Below are 16,959 nucleotides of genomic sequence, written 5' to 3' on the forward strand. Positions count from 1 at the left end.
TATATATATATATACAGCAAAAATTATAAATGATGCTTTGATACAGTTCTTCCTCTTTCAGGGATCTATAGTAATAATTACAAAAATAAAACATGTTAAATAAATATAGACAAAAAGCTTTTTGTTCACATGAGAAATGTTTTATAATAACAAAAATTAGGAAATATCTTAAAAGGAGAATGGTCACATTATAGTTTAGTAATTATATTATAAATGGTAGTTATAAAGACTGTGTGATAGTGAAAGTACTCATAGTACATTTCAGTAGGAAAATTGTGCTGCAAAATTTTATCAATATGATTATTACAATTATTTTTCAAATAATAGACTTTATTTAGCAGTTTAGATTTTTAAAAATTGAATAGAAAGTACAGAGGGTTCCCGTATGACTCATTGCACACCCTCTTCCCCTGTTAACATCTTGCACTAGTGTGATGCATTTGCTATGACTGATGAGCCAGTATTGACACATTATTGTTAAGTAAAGTCCATAGTTTACCTTAGGGCCCACTCTTTGTGAAAAACGCCTTTTATATTACAGCTTGACCCTTTTTGATTTTCTTTTCAGGGTTGCAAAACTGCGTGATGAAATTATGGCCTTAAGGAATGAATGTTCCTCAGTGTACAGCAAAGGACGCATGCTGACGACAGAACAGACAAAGCTCATGATATCAGGAATCACTCAAAGTTTAAACTCAGGGTTTGCACAGACCTTAAACCCCAGTCTGAACTCAGGGCTGACCCAGAGTTTCACACCTTCCCTGACCCCTTCTAGTATGAAATCAGGCCTGTCCTCAGGTTTGTCTTCCCACCTAACTCCATCCCTCACTCCAGCGTATACACCTGGTTTCACAACTGGATTAGTTCCAAATTTCAATTCAGGAGTAGAGACAAATTCATTGCAAACCCTGAAGTTGATGCAGATCCGAAAGCCCCTTCTAAAGTCTTCTTTGTTGGATCAGAATTTAACAGAAGAGGAAATCAACATGAAATTTGTTCAGGATCTTTTGAATTGGGTTGATGAAATGCAGGTAAAAAAATGTTTACTTTACCTGAGATTTTCATTCTTTATTGCTGTCAGTTCCTTTTTTGAACCTAGTGTCTTTCTGTTTAAAGGGGCAGCTGGACCGTACTGAGTGGGGATCAGATTTGCCAAGTGTTGAAAGCCATTTAGAAAATCATAAAAATGTTCACCGAGCGATAGAAGAATTCGAAACTAGCCTTAAAGAAGCTAAAATTAGTGAGGTATATAAATGTAAAATATGAACATATTATATTTTAGCTTACTATTTTGCTTTTTATATGAAGACTCTATAACAAAATAATAGGTACACTGAGTATGAATCAGAATTCTTTAAGATTCCTAACAGCAACTTTTTATACCATATTTTAGATCCAAATGACGGCACCTCTTAAGCTAACTTATGCAGAAAAGTTGCACAGATTAGAGAGTCTGTATGCAAAACTCTTGGTAAGTTTGTTTAAGCTTTCTTTTCCCCTTACCTTTATTTGGCAAAGACGTGAATTCTTACAAATGATCTTCCTTATAAAGAATACATCCAGGAATCAGGAACGGCACCTTGACACACTCCATAATTTTATAACTCGTGCTACGAATGAACTTATTTGGTTGAATGAAAAAGAAGAGGAGGAGGTTGCTTATGACTGGAGTGAAAGAAATACCAACATAGCTCGGAAAAAAGAATACCATGCTGTAAGTGCTACTTTTGTAATTGAACATTGGAGTTGTGTTTCTGGGTTAGATCTTTTTCCAACATATTTCTGAATTCTTTCTTAAATTAGGAACTAATGAGAGAACTGGAGCACAAGGAAGAAAATATTAAGTCGGTTCAGGAGGTAGCAGAGCAGCTGCTTCTGGAGAACCACCCAGCCCGATTAACTATTGAGGTGAGTCAGGAGGTGTTACAGTCGTGGTTGAATGTGGACGTTTGATTACTACCCTTCAGATTATTTTATGGCTAGTAAATTGAAAAATGAAAACCATCAAATTTTTATTGCAACCTGGCTCAATAATCACGTTTCTGACAAGTCATGCTGATTTGCCTGCACTTCTTTTGCTCCAAGTGTGTCACCTACCGGTCACTTAAAGTAAAGGTAACTTTGTTAACCCCGGTGGCCCAAGAGGCATATTGCAGTGAATATGAAGGACCTTGACTTGACAGGCTTTGATGTTTCATTTCCTGCTGACTGTGTGACGTTGCACAGGTGATGTAACTTTTCTAAACCTCGTCCCCCTACCTAAATGGGAAAATTGTTTCTAACCCACTAAGTTGTGGTAAGAGTGAGAGCAATAATGTACTGTTACTACTTTCTAAAGTTCTTGGTATGTAGTATGTTCTTTAAAAGTATTATTTAATTAATAATCATTTATTAATTATTTAAGTACTAAGTATTATCTAATTAGTAATTATTTGATTAATGCTATTATTATTTAATCAATAATTTTACTTATGATCTAGTTTTGTGGAGTGTATTGAAATAATACCTTGGCCAGGCCTCATGGTACAGAGTGCACATGTCAAATCCAGAAATGGAGAGTTGATGTGGGATTTATCGGGTTGCCCATGTAGTGATGTTGGTGGCGGTGTGGCAAAGTCGTGTTTAATTGTTTTTGGCCTGATGTATATACTAATTAGAGTTAGTAACTTTATAAATGTGAAGTGAGGGTAAGTGAGAGGGCAAGGAGCATCAAGGATGGGTAGATGTGGTGTATTTCCAGAGGAAAAAAATGTACTTAGAATGTGACATGCTTCCAACTATCTCATTTGAGGAAAGGAATGTCTCTGTTCACTGAAATCACGAGGACAAAAGATTCGTAGAATTGTAGGCCTCGTTAGGAAGTGTGGGAAAGTTTCATTTGACCTTCTTTTATGTGAAAAGAGGGTTTTGCTTCGACATGAAATGCCACCTGGGAGTGTTACAGACACCGAAGAGTAGGAGGAGCAACAGGCGTAGGGAATTAGAGTAATGGAGCGTCTGGGTAACTTTTGTACGATGATAGACTAAAAATGGGACATTCCTGAGAGTAGAGAGATTAAAGCTACTAGGGAATATGATTATGGGTTAAGAATTTTGCTGAAAATAGAAAATGTGGATGTGAACCTGATTACTTTCATGTAGAAATTTTAATGTAGTTAAAAGTTTCTTGAGGGGTGAAATTAAGCCTTAGTCACTTTACGACCGTCGGCCTATTCAGTGTCTTGTGGGTACATGGATAGTAGTTAATTATCAACAATATTCATATTTTATATAAAAGAGAAACAAATAATCTGACAATGCACAATAATGTCTTTTATAGTCATTTTACTCGAAGTAGCTTAATTTGAGGGAGCAAGTAGTGTAATTATGATGTGTTGCCACATTTCCATTGCTGTTGGAAATGCCTGTCTGGGCATAGCTTAGCAGGAAATGAGGTTTTCCAAAAGGAGCAAGTATGACGGGCTTAGCCAAGGTAGCCATTGAAGTATCTGGAGCACCCTCTTCTGGAAGGCAGTGAATTGCACCTTGAGTATAAAATGGTGTTTCGTGTTTCCCTGAGGAACTAGGTGTCTTCTACAATATATTTGCCCTCATGAAAGATACACTTTATCTAAAATAAAAATTAAAGCAATACAATATTTTAATAAAAACTTCTAGTATTATAATTATTATAAATCCAGGATTACAGTGATATGGGGTTGTGTACTCTCTTCTCCACCCCCCCCCCCAAACATTTTCCTGGTAAAAACAAACAAATTAATTAATTCCCCTCTCCAGTCCCAAGATCTTCTGGCCTGGGTTTAGAAGCAAAACAAGGAGAAATCTATGGGACCATGTATTTCATGTCAAAGGTCTGTCCTACGATCCTGTAATGTAAAATTGGGAGAAAAGAAAGAAAGATAAAGGACAGGGTCAATCGAATGAGGATTCCACAGAGTGGAAACAGGGTGGATAGGAAAGGGGCCCAGGGCCCACTGGCATTCATTTCAAAGGTTAAATATATTTTCATGTATGAATAACCAGAGTTGGCTTTTTTCATATATTTTAAGCAAAAATGGAAAGTTTTAAATCTGAAAGAAATCCACTGGAGTGATTTAAAAATTTACATTTCAGCTTTTAGGATTGGCTTTGGGCAAGTGATNAATCCAGGATTACAGTGATATGGGGTTGTGTACTCTCTTCTCCACCCCCCCCCCCCAACATTTTCCTGGTGAAAACAAACAAATTAATTAATTCCCCTCTCCAGTCCCAAGATCTTCTGGCCTGGGTTTAGAAGCAAAACAAGGAGAAATCTATGGGACCATGTATTTCGTGTCAAAGGTCTGTCCTACGACCCTGTAATGTAAAATTGGGAGAAAAGAAAGAAAGATGAGGGACAGGGTCAATCGAATGAGGATTCCACAGAGTGGAAACAGGGTGGATAGGAAAGGGGCCCAGGGCCCACTGGCATTCATTTCAAAGGTTAAATATATTTTCATGTATGAATAACCAGAGTTAGCTTTTTTCATATATTTTAAGCAAAAATGGAAAGTTTTAAATCTGAAAGAAATCCACTGGAGTGATTTAAAAATTTACATTTCAGCTTTTAGGATTGGCTTTGGGCAAGTGATAGTTTGAGATTAGAGGGACATTCACTACCCCGATTTTCAAGTCTTAATCTGCAAAAACAAAGGCCTACCATCTGTGTAGATAGTGGAGTCCCTTACCCTTAGGAGCACTGCTGTGCACGCCTGCCGTGGCCCAGCAGCAGTGACCAGCTGTGCTTTGTCCTCCAGGCCTACCGCGCAGCGATGCAGACGCAGTGGAGCTGGATCTTGCAGCTCTGCCAGTGTGTGGAGCAGCACGTCAAGGAAAACACTGCCTACTTCGAGGTACGGGAACGGAATCACAGCTCCAGGCGATGCCACTGTGATTTTGGCCGACTCACAGGAAAGGTTTTCACAGTCTGTTGTGAGATACATGTCTGTGATGTGCCAGGGAAGTAAACTGAATTTTGATCGCTGTTGGATATAAAGCATATATGTTCTGTAGGACACATGGAAGCATTCTGTTAAGGAGGAAATCCTTGAAAACCCTCAAAGCGTCAGAAACAATCTTTATTTTACAAATGTATCTCTTATTAAGGAAGTATTTGCGTTACAGATAGTCATTGTAGACAGCTCTTCTTTTTTGTTATTCTTTAGGTGTTTTAAATTATTGTTGGAATTTCACCCGTACAATTGTTTTGAATTTAGTCAATCTTGGACATTTAGTATTTAGTCATAATTATTCAAGTACAAGAGTTGTTTCATTAAAGGAGGGATGTGGCTATTAAGTTGTACTAATTTGATTTTGTGCTCTTCTCGCTGATGAGGGCTACACACAGGGCCCTTGTAATTGAACTTGGTAATGTGTGCTTTACGGGTATTTAATCTACTTGAACTACCAGTTTTTGTCTTTCCCTAGTTTTTCAATGATGCCAAAGAAGCTAATGATTACTTAAGGAATCTGAAAGATGCCATTCAGCGGAAGTACAGCTGTGACAGATCGAGCAGCATTCACAAGCTGGAAGACCTTGTGCAGGAGTCAATGGTATTGCTAAGAAAATCTAGGGACTTCATTAATCATGCAACATGGGGGGTAGATCGTTTTCATTCTATTTTTATTGGTGCAGAACTTTGTATTTTATTGGCAGTCTTGATAATTCCACCTCATTTAATCAAGTATTTAAACATTGTTTTAGTATCTTTTTTTGGTAACAAACGTAAAAAATATTTTTTATGTGATGGCTTTGTTGTTTTAAAATGCTTTAACAGTGTTCTATGTGTGTGTGTGGTCGTTCATTCCACAAATACTTGTTAGGTATTTTCTGTGTTGCAGGTACTGTTTTTAGCTCCAGTAGGTAGAGCGTGGGCAAAACAGACAAGAATCCCTACCCTCGTGGGGCTTGCATGATAGAGGGGAGTAGACAATAAACATGAAAATAAGTAAAGTATATGTGTTTGCTAAAGAGGAAAAACACAACAAAACAAGAGCAGAGAGATACAAGAGGGGGGGTGGGGAGGGATTGAAAGTTTAGATCATGGGGTCAGGGCAGGCTTTTCTCATGGTTCCATTTGTGGAAAGCCCTAAAACAGCACAGAATACAAATCTCCTACCATTTCAAGTCCATCTCATTTATTACTTAGGAAGAGAAAGAAGAACTTCTGCAGTATAAAAGCACAGTGGCCAGCCTGGTGGGGAGAGCAAAAACCATAATTCAGCTGAAGCCTAGGAATCCGGACTGTCTGCTCAAAACATCTATTCCAATCAAAGCCATCTGTGACTACAGACAAATTGAGGTACTTATGACTCCTAGAAACAGACCAGTTTCTGGCATTATGCATATATTTAAAAAATGAGGTCATATTGCTCACTAGTAAAGTTTTCCACCTCAGAAAAAAAGCATACACACACACAAATAAACCCAAGTTTGGGTATGGAAAAAAGATTAGTCATCAGTGGTTTCATTTCGCTATTCTGTTCTTTATTTTAAACCAGATAACCATTTACAAAGATGATGAATGCGTTTTGGCGAACAACTCTCATCGTGCTAAATGGAAGGTCATTAGCCCTACTGGGAATGAGGCAATGGTGCCATCCGTGTGCTTCACAGTCCCTCCCCCAAACAAAGAAGCAGTTGACTTTGCAAATAGGTTCGTATGCAGTAGCTAAACACTGACCCCTGGTCTTGGAAGCTCTCCGAAGGTTAAAGAAGTAACCAGCACTTTGTCTAGGCCCACAGGATTGGAAGGATGTAAAACTAGTAAACATGGAATATTTCTCTCTCTCTCTCTCTCACACACACACACTCACACACATGCACATGCTCACACACACACACATGAAAAAAATTGTAGTATGTTTTCAGAGGGAGTGAAAAAGCTTAATCTGTGTTTTCTTTCACATATTTCAGAATTGAGCAACAGTACCAGAATGTCCTAACTCTTTGGCATGAGACTCATATAAACATGAAGAGTGTAGTATCCTGGCATTACCTCATCAATGAAATTGATAAAATTCGGGCTAGCAATGTGGCTTCCGTAAGTGTAAATCTGTCATCAACCTAATCTGTCCAAAAACGTGGGGCACCTTGTTGTAAAGAGTGGAGTTTGTTTTTGCTGTAGAATAGGATAGAATTCAGCAGAGCCAACATTCATTCACTCAATGGTTAGTTGTTATATGCCTATTATATACAGGGAGCTTTTGAAGAATTTGGAAAATCCGGGAGATCTCGCATTTCATTTAGTGCTTAGTATATTTTGGTAGGGAGACAGGAGATAGTGTTTGGACTTCTAGAGATGTTTAACTTCATTTATAGAATTTTGTGGTCTTGGTTTTCTTTGTCTTCCAGAGCCTAAAGTTGTTAGTGAAGAGGGAAATTAATTTCAAATGATTATTCTATTTATGATGATTAATATAAACTGGCCTATGCCATGAGACCCTAATTTGAGATTGTCCCATTTAAATTTAGCTTTCAGGACTATAGTCACTTAATTGTATGGTCATTGTTCTTCTTTAGATAAAGACAATGTTACCTGGTGAGCATCAGCAAGTTCTGAGTAATCTACAGTCTCGTTTTGAAGATTTTCTGGAAGATAGCCAGGAATCCCAAGTATTTTCGGGCTCAGATATAACACAGCTGGAAAAGGAGGTTAATGTGTGCAAGCAGTATTATCAAGAACTTCTTAAATCTGCAGAAAGAGGTACAGTATGGGAATCCTTGTTTATTTCCACCTCCCATGGGTGTTTAGTATAGGCTATTTTCTGCCCTGAGTGGGGATTTCAGTCTTAGGTGTGTTACGGCACTCGGCCTGTGATGGGCAGAGGGCAGACACAATTGTCGAAATGTTGAAAGCATGCTTAAGGTGAGAGCATGCAAAAAGGGATTAATTTATTCCTAAATGCTGAATTAATTAAAAGATGCCGACCAAATAGTATGACAAATGATGAAATCTTAATGCATCTACTTTTCAACATTTTCACTGTTTCGCAATATTATGTTCAGAATGATAATCTTTTCATTTCAGAAAAGATTCAATTATTTTTCTTTTTTTATTTATTGATTTGAGAGAGAGAAAAGCAAAACATCAATTTTGTTGTTCCACTGATTTATGCATTCATTGGTTGATTCTTCTATGTGCCCTGACCAAGGATAGAACCCGCAACCTTGAGGTATTTAGCTGACACTCTCTACAACTGAGCTACCCTGCCAGGGCTTTATTTTTCTGTGTATGAATCTTGGATTTTAAAGAATGACATTCTGCCCTGTCTAGTGTGGCTCAGAGGATTGAGTGCCAGCCTGTAAACCAAAGGGTCACCAGTTTGATTCCCAGTCAGGACACATGCACAACCCAGGGGTTGTGGGCTAGATCCCCAGTAGCTGAGTGGATTGACCGCGGGCCTGCAAAACCAGACAATTGCGGTTCGATTCCCAGTCAGGGCACATGCCTGGGTTGCAGGCCAGTTCCCAGCAGGGGACTCATGAGAGGCAACCATACATTGATATTTCTCTCCCTCTCTCCTTCCCTTCCCCTCTAAAGATAAATAAATGAAATCTTTAAAAAAAGAGGCAACCACACCTTGATGCATCTGTCCCTTTCTTTCTCCCTTCCTTCCCCTCTCTCTAAAAATAAATAAATAAAATCTTAAAAAAATAATGACATTCTTTTTTAGAGCAGTTTTAGATTCAAAGCAAAAGTGAGAGGAAGGTGCAGAGATGTTCCATAACCAAACTTGGATTTTATACAGAGGTTAAAGGGAAAAATTTTGTGTAGTTAACTTTTGTTAAATATAAATTTTATTCCATAGTCTTTTGAAATTACTTAGAGCAAAAGCTGTACTAGTAATACTCTGTTTTTAAAAATTTAAAACATTAATGCATTTTAATCTATCTTTTATTTTTAAAGATCTTTATTTAGTTTTTATAATCTGCAACTAATGTGATTGACATTTTTTGTGAACATAAAAGAGCAATATATTACTTCCCTTGGATGTGATAAATTAGAAATGGGTACTCCAAATGGCATTAGGGGAATCTTATTAAATCTTTGTCAATTTCAAAGTCACTATTTTAGGGTTTATATCCTTAGGTTGGGTTTGCGATGTTAGCTGGTAACGTTACGTTGACTCACTGTGTCCCAAGACGTAGTAAAACGGCCATATTAAAACATAAGCAAGAGCGTCCAAAAGATAGAAAACAAGGTACTTTCTGAACATCATATTTGTTTTCGCAGAGGAACAAGAGGAGTCAGTGTACAATCTCTACATCTCTGAAGTGAGAAACATTAGGCTTCGGTTAGAGAACTGTGAAGATCGGTTGATTAGACAGATCCGAACTCCGCTGGAAAGAGACGATTTGCATGAAAGTGTCTTCAGAATCACAGAGCAGGAGGTGAGATTTATAAATGTGTTGGGACAAAATTTGACTTATGATAAATTACTATCTTAATGACCGTCAACTCCTGTGACTTCTTACATGCTCAGTTTTACCCAGCAGCCGCTTTGTGAGGTCTGATTATATTTTTATTGCATATTGTAAACTCAGATTCTGGAATTCACTTCTACCTCTGACTCACGTAAACAGAGGAATGTGCACCCTCCTGCCCACTTTGGTGGGGGCAGTAAGGGCTTCTCCCCGTGGAAGTCATTAGACATTTGTTGATTATGTGCTACGTGCAAAAGCACTGGGTAGATGCTTGGGCCTGAAAAGGTGGGCAGTAAAGGAATTACTGATAATAAAACTTGAATGCTATGGCTTAGTTTTCTTACATAAAGAAAGAGTAAAGAATATGTAGAATTTTAAGGTGATGATCATAATGTAAAATGTGAGTTTTAAAACTGTTTAAAGAATGATGCTCAGTCTGGAGTGAAAACTTAATACCGATGTTTGTTCTCTCTGTTTTATAGAAACTAAAGAAGGAGCTGGAGCGTCTTAAAGATGATTTGGGAACAATCACAAATAAGTGTGAAGAATTTTTCAGTCAAGCAGCAGCCTCTGCGTCGGTTCCCACCTTACGGTCTGAGCTCAGTGTGGTTATTCAGAACATGAGCCAAGTCTATTCTATGTCTTCCACTTACATAGACAAGTATGTACCCACTGTCTTAATATAAAAGGGCTTCATACAACTGTCCTGTTTTTATGTACAAGCTGTACATTTAAAAATATTCTTTTTAATGAACATAAATATCTACTTTTATTTCTTTATGACAGTATATTAATTATTTCTATGGATTTCTGGTGTTTCTTCACATTGAAAGAGCATATGCCACAGAGATTAGGGAATAGTGTATGATCTTCTCACATTTTGCCTGTATGTTGGTAGCTCAGCTGTTGCAGCCTGGAGGCTTTTTCTGCCATGCGTGGTCTGAACAAGGCTTGAAGAAGGCCGGCTTATCTTGGAATCTCTGGCTAAACACTGCTTGTGGGTTGGAGCCCATGCTGTCTATTAAGAAAAGAGTCAGATGAATTTAGTCTTGTAGTTAATGTGTCAGTTATTCAAGATGAAGAACATGCTATATTATGTATATAATGGTGCTTCAGGACTGCCTTAATGAAAAATAAACATTTACCCTTAGAAGACTGTTTAATTCTCCTTATTAGGTTGAAAACTGTTAATTTGGTATTAAAAAACACTCAAGCTGCAGAAGCCCTTGTAAAACTCTATGAAACTAAACTGTGTGAAGAAGAAGCAGTTATAGCAGACAAGAATAATATTGAGAATCTAATAAGTGCTTTAAAGGTATGTCTCGCTTTTGGCTATTTTACAAGATCTTACTCTAAAATTAATTTCTCTAGCATTTAGATCTTCAAATATCAACCATTAAATACCTTAGCTTGATTATGTTTACAGTCATTCCGTTGTGTATCTCTATAATACCCTAGCTAACAAATAAATATGTTCAGGCATTTTTTTTTAAGATTTTATTTCTTTATCTTTAGAGGGGAAGGGAAGGAGAGAGGGAGAGAAATATCAATGTATGGTTGCCTCTCGTGAGTCCCCTGCCGGGAACTGGCCTGCAACCCAGGCATGTGCCCTGACTGGCAATCAAACCGCGATTGTCTGGTTCTCAGGCCTGCGCTCAATCCACTGAGCTACACCAGCCAGGGCAGGCATTTTTAATTTGAAGCAAGTTCTCATTGAAAAGTTGAACCTTGACTGTAGCTTTTTATAATCAAGAGGAGTTAAAATTAAAAATTAAATCATTGGTGATATATTCTCTTGCTGAAAGAGGCATTATTTGAAGAGATCAAAGAGGCAAGTAGAGGAATTAACCCAGGGAAGGAAGAATGGTGGCCGTACTCGTCTGTGCCTATAGATATTGCATAAAGAGCTGAGTAAAACTATCGGGAAAACAATTGTGAAAAGTTATCTCAGTGATTTTTTTTAATGCATCCACTCAATTTTCAACAATGAGATTAATAGGTATTTTAGAAATAATCACTGAAAAACACATTTATAGAGGTAGCCAACTTGCTTATGGAATATTGATATATAAATTCCATTAGACTGAATTTTATTAAATTGTCAGGGTGTTTTTTTGTTTAGATCAAAGTGTAGTGAAATATTGTCAATTTAGTAAGGTTAGACCTCATACATTATTTTTGTATATGAAAGATAATGTTTCCTTTCTCTGGCTTTATGTCAGTCATTTGTAAATAAATTGTACAGTTAGGTAAGTAATGTGTTTACCCTGGGAGTGGTTGACACATTTTTATAATTTTCACCAACTAATGTCTTTAGCAATGGAGAGCTGAAGTAGATGAAAAGAGAGAGGTGTTCCATGACTTAGAGGATGAGCTGCAGAAGGCGAAAGCCATCAGTGATGAAATGTTCAAGACGTACAAAGAACGGGACCTCGATTTTGACTGGCACAAAGAAAAAGCAGATCAGTTGGCTGAAAGGTGGCAACACGTTCATACTCAGATTGACAACAGGTTCATGTCCTTTTCGTTCAGTTTTGGCCCAGATTTAATGTCTATCCTTGGAGTTTAGGTCAAACCTAAACTTAGGCTATTTTATTCTAAACTGTTATATGTAGTTGATTTCCTGTACAAAGTTGATTTCCATATACAGTTAATTGTGTTAATTTCAAGATCTCTACTTGTATTTCTTTGTTACATGGTGGACTTAAGTAAGACATTTAACTTCAAAATAAATATTTTTAACTATATTATTAAGACTATTGATATACTCTGGCACTTGTATAGTTAATGTACTTGATTTTTATATAAAGGGAAAACAATACAGTTCTCTACTTACTACCAGTTTATGATATTTGAACACAACATTTAAGTCATTCAAAATTATCACCAACTTACAAGACTCAGCAGGAGTGTGAACCCTACGTTTTCCGGGGCTGCAGTGGCATTCTATGCTGGACCTCAGAGATGTTCACTTTTTATTAAAGATACAAGAATGTTGAAATCATTTGCCCAGTGACTGATATTAAAAAGTGAAAGGAAATTTGATGGTTCTAGGGCTCATCTTAAAAGAAATGGAACAGTGTCTTTTCTCATTCATTTCATGTTTCTATTAATGCAGATAAAATCCTTTTATGATGTAGTACCATTCTTGAGAAGTAAAATTATATTCAAATATAACATATTTCATCTCTAAATATATGATATATAGGTTTAGTGTAGTGATTTTAACTCATAGAAACTGAAATATTTAATCACAACTCCTGGGAAGTACTCTCTCAGTCCATGCTGAACCATTCAATGAACTATTGTGTCATTATTTCAAAAGCAAACTGCCATTTGACACAAGCTTTGGTTAGTTAAGACATGTTGATCGATAATAATTATGGTTAAGTTTCCAGTTTTCCTGCTTTTTTAGCCTTAGTCTCTTGGGCTTGTCCCTAGGATAATCAAGTACATGACTCCCAAAACAGTGTAAGTTGTACAACACCAGGAATAAAATATTTAGATTTAACCTGAGCCCTATGGACTACCCCTAGAGATGGTCCTCAGGGTGCTGTAACCTTGAATTCTTTACCTATACCCCTAATGTTGTGTTTAATGCGTTGGAGAACAGTTATTTTGTCTCTCCCTTCTCTATTCTATACCTTTCACCCTCCTAATGAATGCTATTAGAAACTATAACTACTCTGTTACGATTTTCTTAGGTTAAGGGATTTAGAAGGCATTGGCAAATCACTCAAGTACTACAGAGATACCTATCACTCTTTAGATGACTGGATCCAACAAGTTGAAATTACTCAGAGAAAGATTCAGGAAAATCAGCCTGAAAATAGTAAAACCCTAGCCACCCAGCTAAATCAACAAAAGGTATGTGAACACAATTCCTTGTACTGAGGTTATATCTGCATTTGCTCATTAATGACCCTTATCTTCCTTTCCCTTGTTAAAAGAAATAGCCGGCAGCTATTTAGAAGAAGGTGGGAAATAAATCATAAATATTAAAATCCTGCAATCCAACTTACATACGAAGGGGTCCCCCAGAAATCCAGGATTATCTTCTAGAGGGCAGGCCTTTTGTAGTGCAGGCTTCCACTGCTAGGTGAGTGTTCTAGGAATCCTGTATCAGTGTACCAGCTGGCATTGTTGTGAGAGGCTGTGTTCCTTTCTCTGAAGTTTTTTTTTTTTTGATGACTCAACCTGTTCACCTGTTTCATGGTGGGTAATTTACAAGTGTACCTGCCCACACTGCACACTGAGTGTCCAGTAGTTTTTGACTAAAAACAGCATAACCCCTGTGTTCCACCCTCCCTATTCACCAGATCTCACCCAAAAGCAACTTTTTTTTGTTTCCCTGATGAAAAAGTCCTCAAAAGGAAACGTTTTGCCCATGTGGAAGAGGTGAAAGAAAAAATGGCAGAAGCACTAAAAGATATTAAAATCAATGACGGTTCAAAAACTTTTGAGCAGTGGAAAAAAAACATTTTGGAAGGTGTATTGTATCAAATGGAGAGTACTTTGAAGGTGACTGAAGTTTAAACATTAAGAATCAACATATAATTAAAAAATAAAATCTGATTTTTTGGATCCCCTCTCCTTAATATCACTTACTTTGATTTCTTGGAAATCATATTTGAAAGCATAAGGAATAAGAAAGTAACACATTGGGGCAATTTTCAAATTCCTAATGATTGTTTAATCACAGGTATGAAAATGTCTTTTGACACTCAACTGGTCACAATAGTTTTGTGGGATCCTAAATAAATGAAAATGGTTAGCGGTAGAAAATTAAACAGCCATATTTGACAAAAAGTTCAATGCTTTGGGATTTTTTTTTCCATCTTGATGGGCTAGTAATTTCTAGCTCTGTTTTGATCATGAATAGGTAGGGGCCCAGGGCTTCAAGTCTACTTTTGGAAAATGCCTATGAAGTTTTACAGTTTCTGCTTCGGAAGCTCCATGTGGGTGGGTTACTTATATGGGATATTCTAGAAGTTTGTGATTTATCCATAAGGCACGTTACACGTTATGTGCTAAGGGCTAAGGGACTATAGACTATACAGTTAAATGATGTGGATATTTCTTAGTTCCTGAGCATTTTCAGTAGTTCAATAGCACAGAAGTTCTTGTCATTTTTCCTTTAAATTGTGTATACTTATAGATGCTGGTGTCAGAAATAGAAATGAAACAGAGCAAAATGGATGAGTGTCAAAAACATGCAGAACAGTACTCAACTACAGTAAAGGTAAGAGGATTCAGTTACCTGTCTCACATTTAATATTTGGGTTTGTGATTCTATATTGAACTTTTCAAAGCCTTTTCAAGTCATTTTACTCTGTGTTGAAAAGTGAAAACAGAGAGCCCTGGCCAGTTTCCTTAGTTGATTGGAGCATTGCCCCATACACCAAAAGGTTGCAGGTTCGATCCCTGGTTGGGATGCGCACGGTAGGCAACTGATCGATGTTTCTCTCTCTCATTGATGTTTCTCATTCTCTCTCCCTTCCTCTCTCTCTCTGAAATCCTAAAACATATCTTCAGTTGAGGATTAAAGTGAAAATAGAGAATCTTTTATCTGAAACTTTTTGGCACCTATCTAATAATTCTTTGAAATCTGAGTCACACAACAGCCCCTGGTTTGTTCATTTTCTCTGTGTTTCACATCTCATGCACACATACCCCTTCATGCACGTAAGGAAAACAGAGCTCTGAAATTCATTTTATTTTGTGCTTCTTCCCTCCTTCCTTTGCCCTTGATTGCTCTCTCTTTCCCTCTCTTTCTCTCTAACAAGGCTGTAGTATTCCACAAAAGAACCCTTAAATTTCTGAGTTCTCATGCTCTTTGAAGTCTTTAATAATAAGTCAGCTTTAGCCGTCCAGATGGACAGTGCGCTTGCCTGACCAGAGGGAAGTGAGGCTGAGCGTAACTAGCAGGCTGTACTAAATATTTTCACGAGCTTCTAAAGAGACTTAGGAACTTCCCTAACTACCCTAAACGTTTCTGATTTTATTGCCACCTTACAAGCGTCTCAGGATTGGATGAATTTGTGATAGAGTCACAAAAATGAAAAACTGTTGTTTTGTAATATTTTCTTTGAAGTTATTCAGTGCAACTAACTTCCACTTTGGATGCTTTAGCACTTTGCTTCAATTAGTTTAATCCCATTGACTCCTTTTATCCAGGACTATGAATTACAAACAATGACCTACCGGGCCATGGTAGACTCACAGCAAAAATCCCCAGTGAAACGCCGAAGAATGCAGAGCTCCGCAGATCTCATTATTCAAGAGGTAATAAAAGTTCTATAGAGAAGGGAGGGAGTGTAAAACAAACAATTAAAAATTCATATATTTGTATTGTAAAATATACATAGTGGTAAATTTACCATTTTAATCATTTTAAGCTGTATAGTTCAGTGGCATTCAGTTCATTCACAGTGTTGTGCAGCCTTGGCCACTGACCATCACCAAAAACTGTTCATTATTCCAAAAAGAAATTTTCTACCTAGAAATTACATTTTACTAAATTAAAAAAAAAAACCCTTTGAAGGGGAAAGTAATGGGGGGAAATGGGAACAACTGTAATTGAACAACCACAAAAAAACCCTTTGAAAATCTTTAGTCAGGTTTAATTATTAATCGCAGATTATAATAAATATACTTCCTGATTAAATTTAGAAGAGAATTGCCATTTAAAATGGCTTGTGCAACAGTGATAAGCTCATTCCTGTCACCGTTATTGGGGAGTGTGTACTTTGCTGTCACAGGGCCTAATTAATATTATATCATTACTTATCATTACTCACTCAGGCACCTGGAGGTTATGTTTGTGTTGTTTTCCCCTTACTTGCAGTTCATGGACCTACGGACACGTTACACTGCTCTGGTCACCCTCATGACGCAGTACATTAAATTCGCTGGTGACTCACTGAAGAGGCTAGAAGAGGAAGAGGTAACCATTAACTATGAACGACTAACTAAAAAGGAAGTATGTAGTGTGGTTTGGAAAAACAGAAAAGGTTTTACGTTAAATTTACATGGTTAATAGCTGATATGTAAGTAAGTATTTAATTATAAAATTAAAAATGAAAACAAGTAGACGCTTAGGGTTTTTTGACTTGTATTAAGGTTTTCTCAAATAGAAAAATAATGTTTTTATTTTTACTGTAGGACTCTAATATGAACCATTTGATGTCTTAAATGGTTCTACTTAAATTATGAAATGTTGACACTGGCAGAATTTTTCTGTTTTCTCTCAGTTGAGAAGCATACTTCTTTGAAGTATAGTGACTACTGCTATAATGTCTACAGAAATCCTGTGTAAACACATCTGTTTTGTGTATTATAATTAATTTATACCTTCAAACATAAAACGGATTTAAAACATAAAAGCCAGTCATTTAGAAGTATAGGTGTTTGTGCAAAATGATAGTACGTTTTAAGAATTGTGAAGTTGTTTTTGTTTTTATTTTTATTTTTAACCAAAAAGATATGGTATGTAATAAGAAGACTGTTTAACT

General features: G+C 36.9%; 1 protein-coding gene across 15 annotated transcripts in view; it reads left to right on the forward strand.

Moving 5' to 3' along the window:
• Nucleotides 1-16,959, forward strand: part of DST (dystonin) — a 442,077-nt gene that overhangs the window by 272,687 nt on the left and 152,431 nt on the right. For 14 of the 15 annotated variants that reach the window (XM_037056335.1, XM_037056336.1, XM_037056337.1 and 11 more), the window contains 18 exons: nt 1,117-1,245; nt 1,394-1,471; nt 1,553-1,714; nt 1,804-1,908; nt 4,776-4,871; nt 5,446-5,571; nt 6,168-6,320; nt 6,520-6,674; nt 6,935-7,061; nt 7,541-7,724; nt 9,255-9,412; nt 9,928-10,106; nt 10,622-10,760; nt 11,763-11,956; nt 13,150-13,312; nt 14,604-14,687; nt 15,623-15,730; nt 16,293-16,391. In XM_037056335.1, the coding sequence (XP_036912230.1) occupies nt 1,117-1,245; nt 1,394-1,471; nt 1,553-1,714; nt 1,804-1,908; nt 4,776-4,871; nt 5,446-5,571; nt 6,168-6,320; nt 6,520-6,674; nt 6,935-7,061; nt 7,541-7,724; nt 9,255-9,412; nt 9,928-10,106; nt 10,622-10,760; nt 11,763-11,956; nt 13,150-13,312; nt 14,604-14,687; nt 15,623-15,730; nt 16,293-16,391 (2,439 nt within the window). Of the gene's footprint in view, nt 1-547; nt 1,032-1,116; nt 1,246-1,393; nt 1,472-1,552; nt 1,715-1,803; nt 1,909-4,775; nt 4,872-5,445; nt 5,572-6,167; nt 6,321-6,519; nt 6,675-6,934; nt 7,062-7,540; nt 7,725-9,254; nt 9,413-9,927; nt 10,107-10,621; nt 10,761-11,762; nt 11,957-13,149; nt 13,313-14,603; nt 14,688-15,622; nt 15,731-16,292; nt 16,392-16,959 lie in introns of those variants that run through there. The other variant, XM_037056343.1, reaches the window with a different exon arrangement.

The sequence above is a fragment of the Sturnira hondurensis genome, unplaced genomic scaffold (genome assembly GCF_014824575.4).
Source record: "Sturnira hondurensis isolate 20B ecotype Veracruz unplaced genomic scaffold, ASM1482457v3 Scaffold0008908, whole genome shotgun sequence".
Lineage (NCBI taxonomy): Eukaryota > Metazoa > Chordata > Mammalia > Chiroptera > Phyllostomidae > Sturnira > Sturnira hondurensis.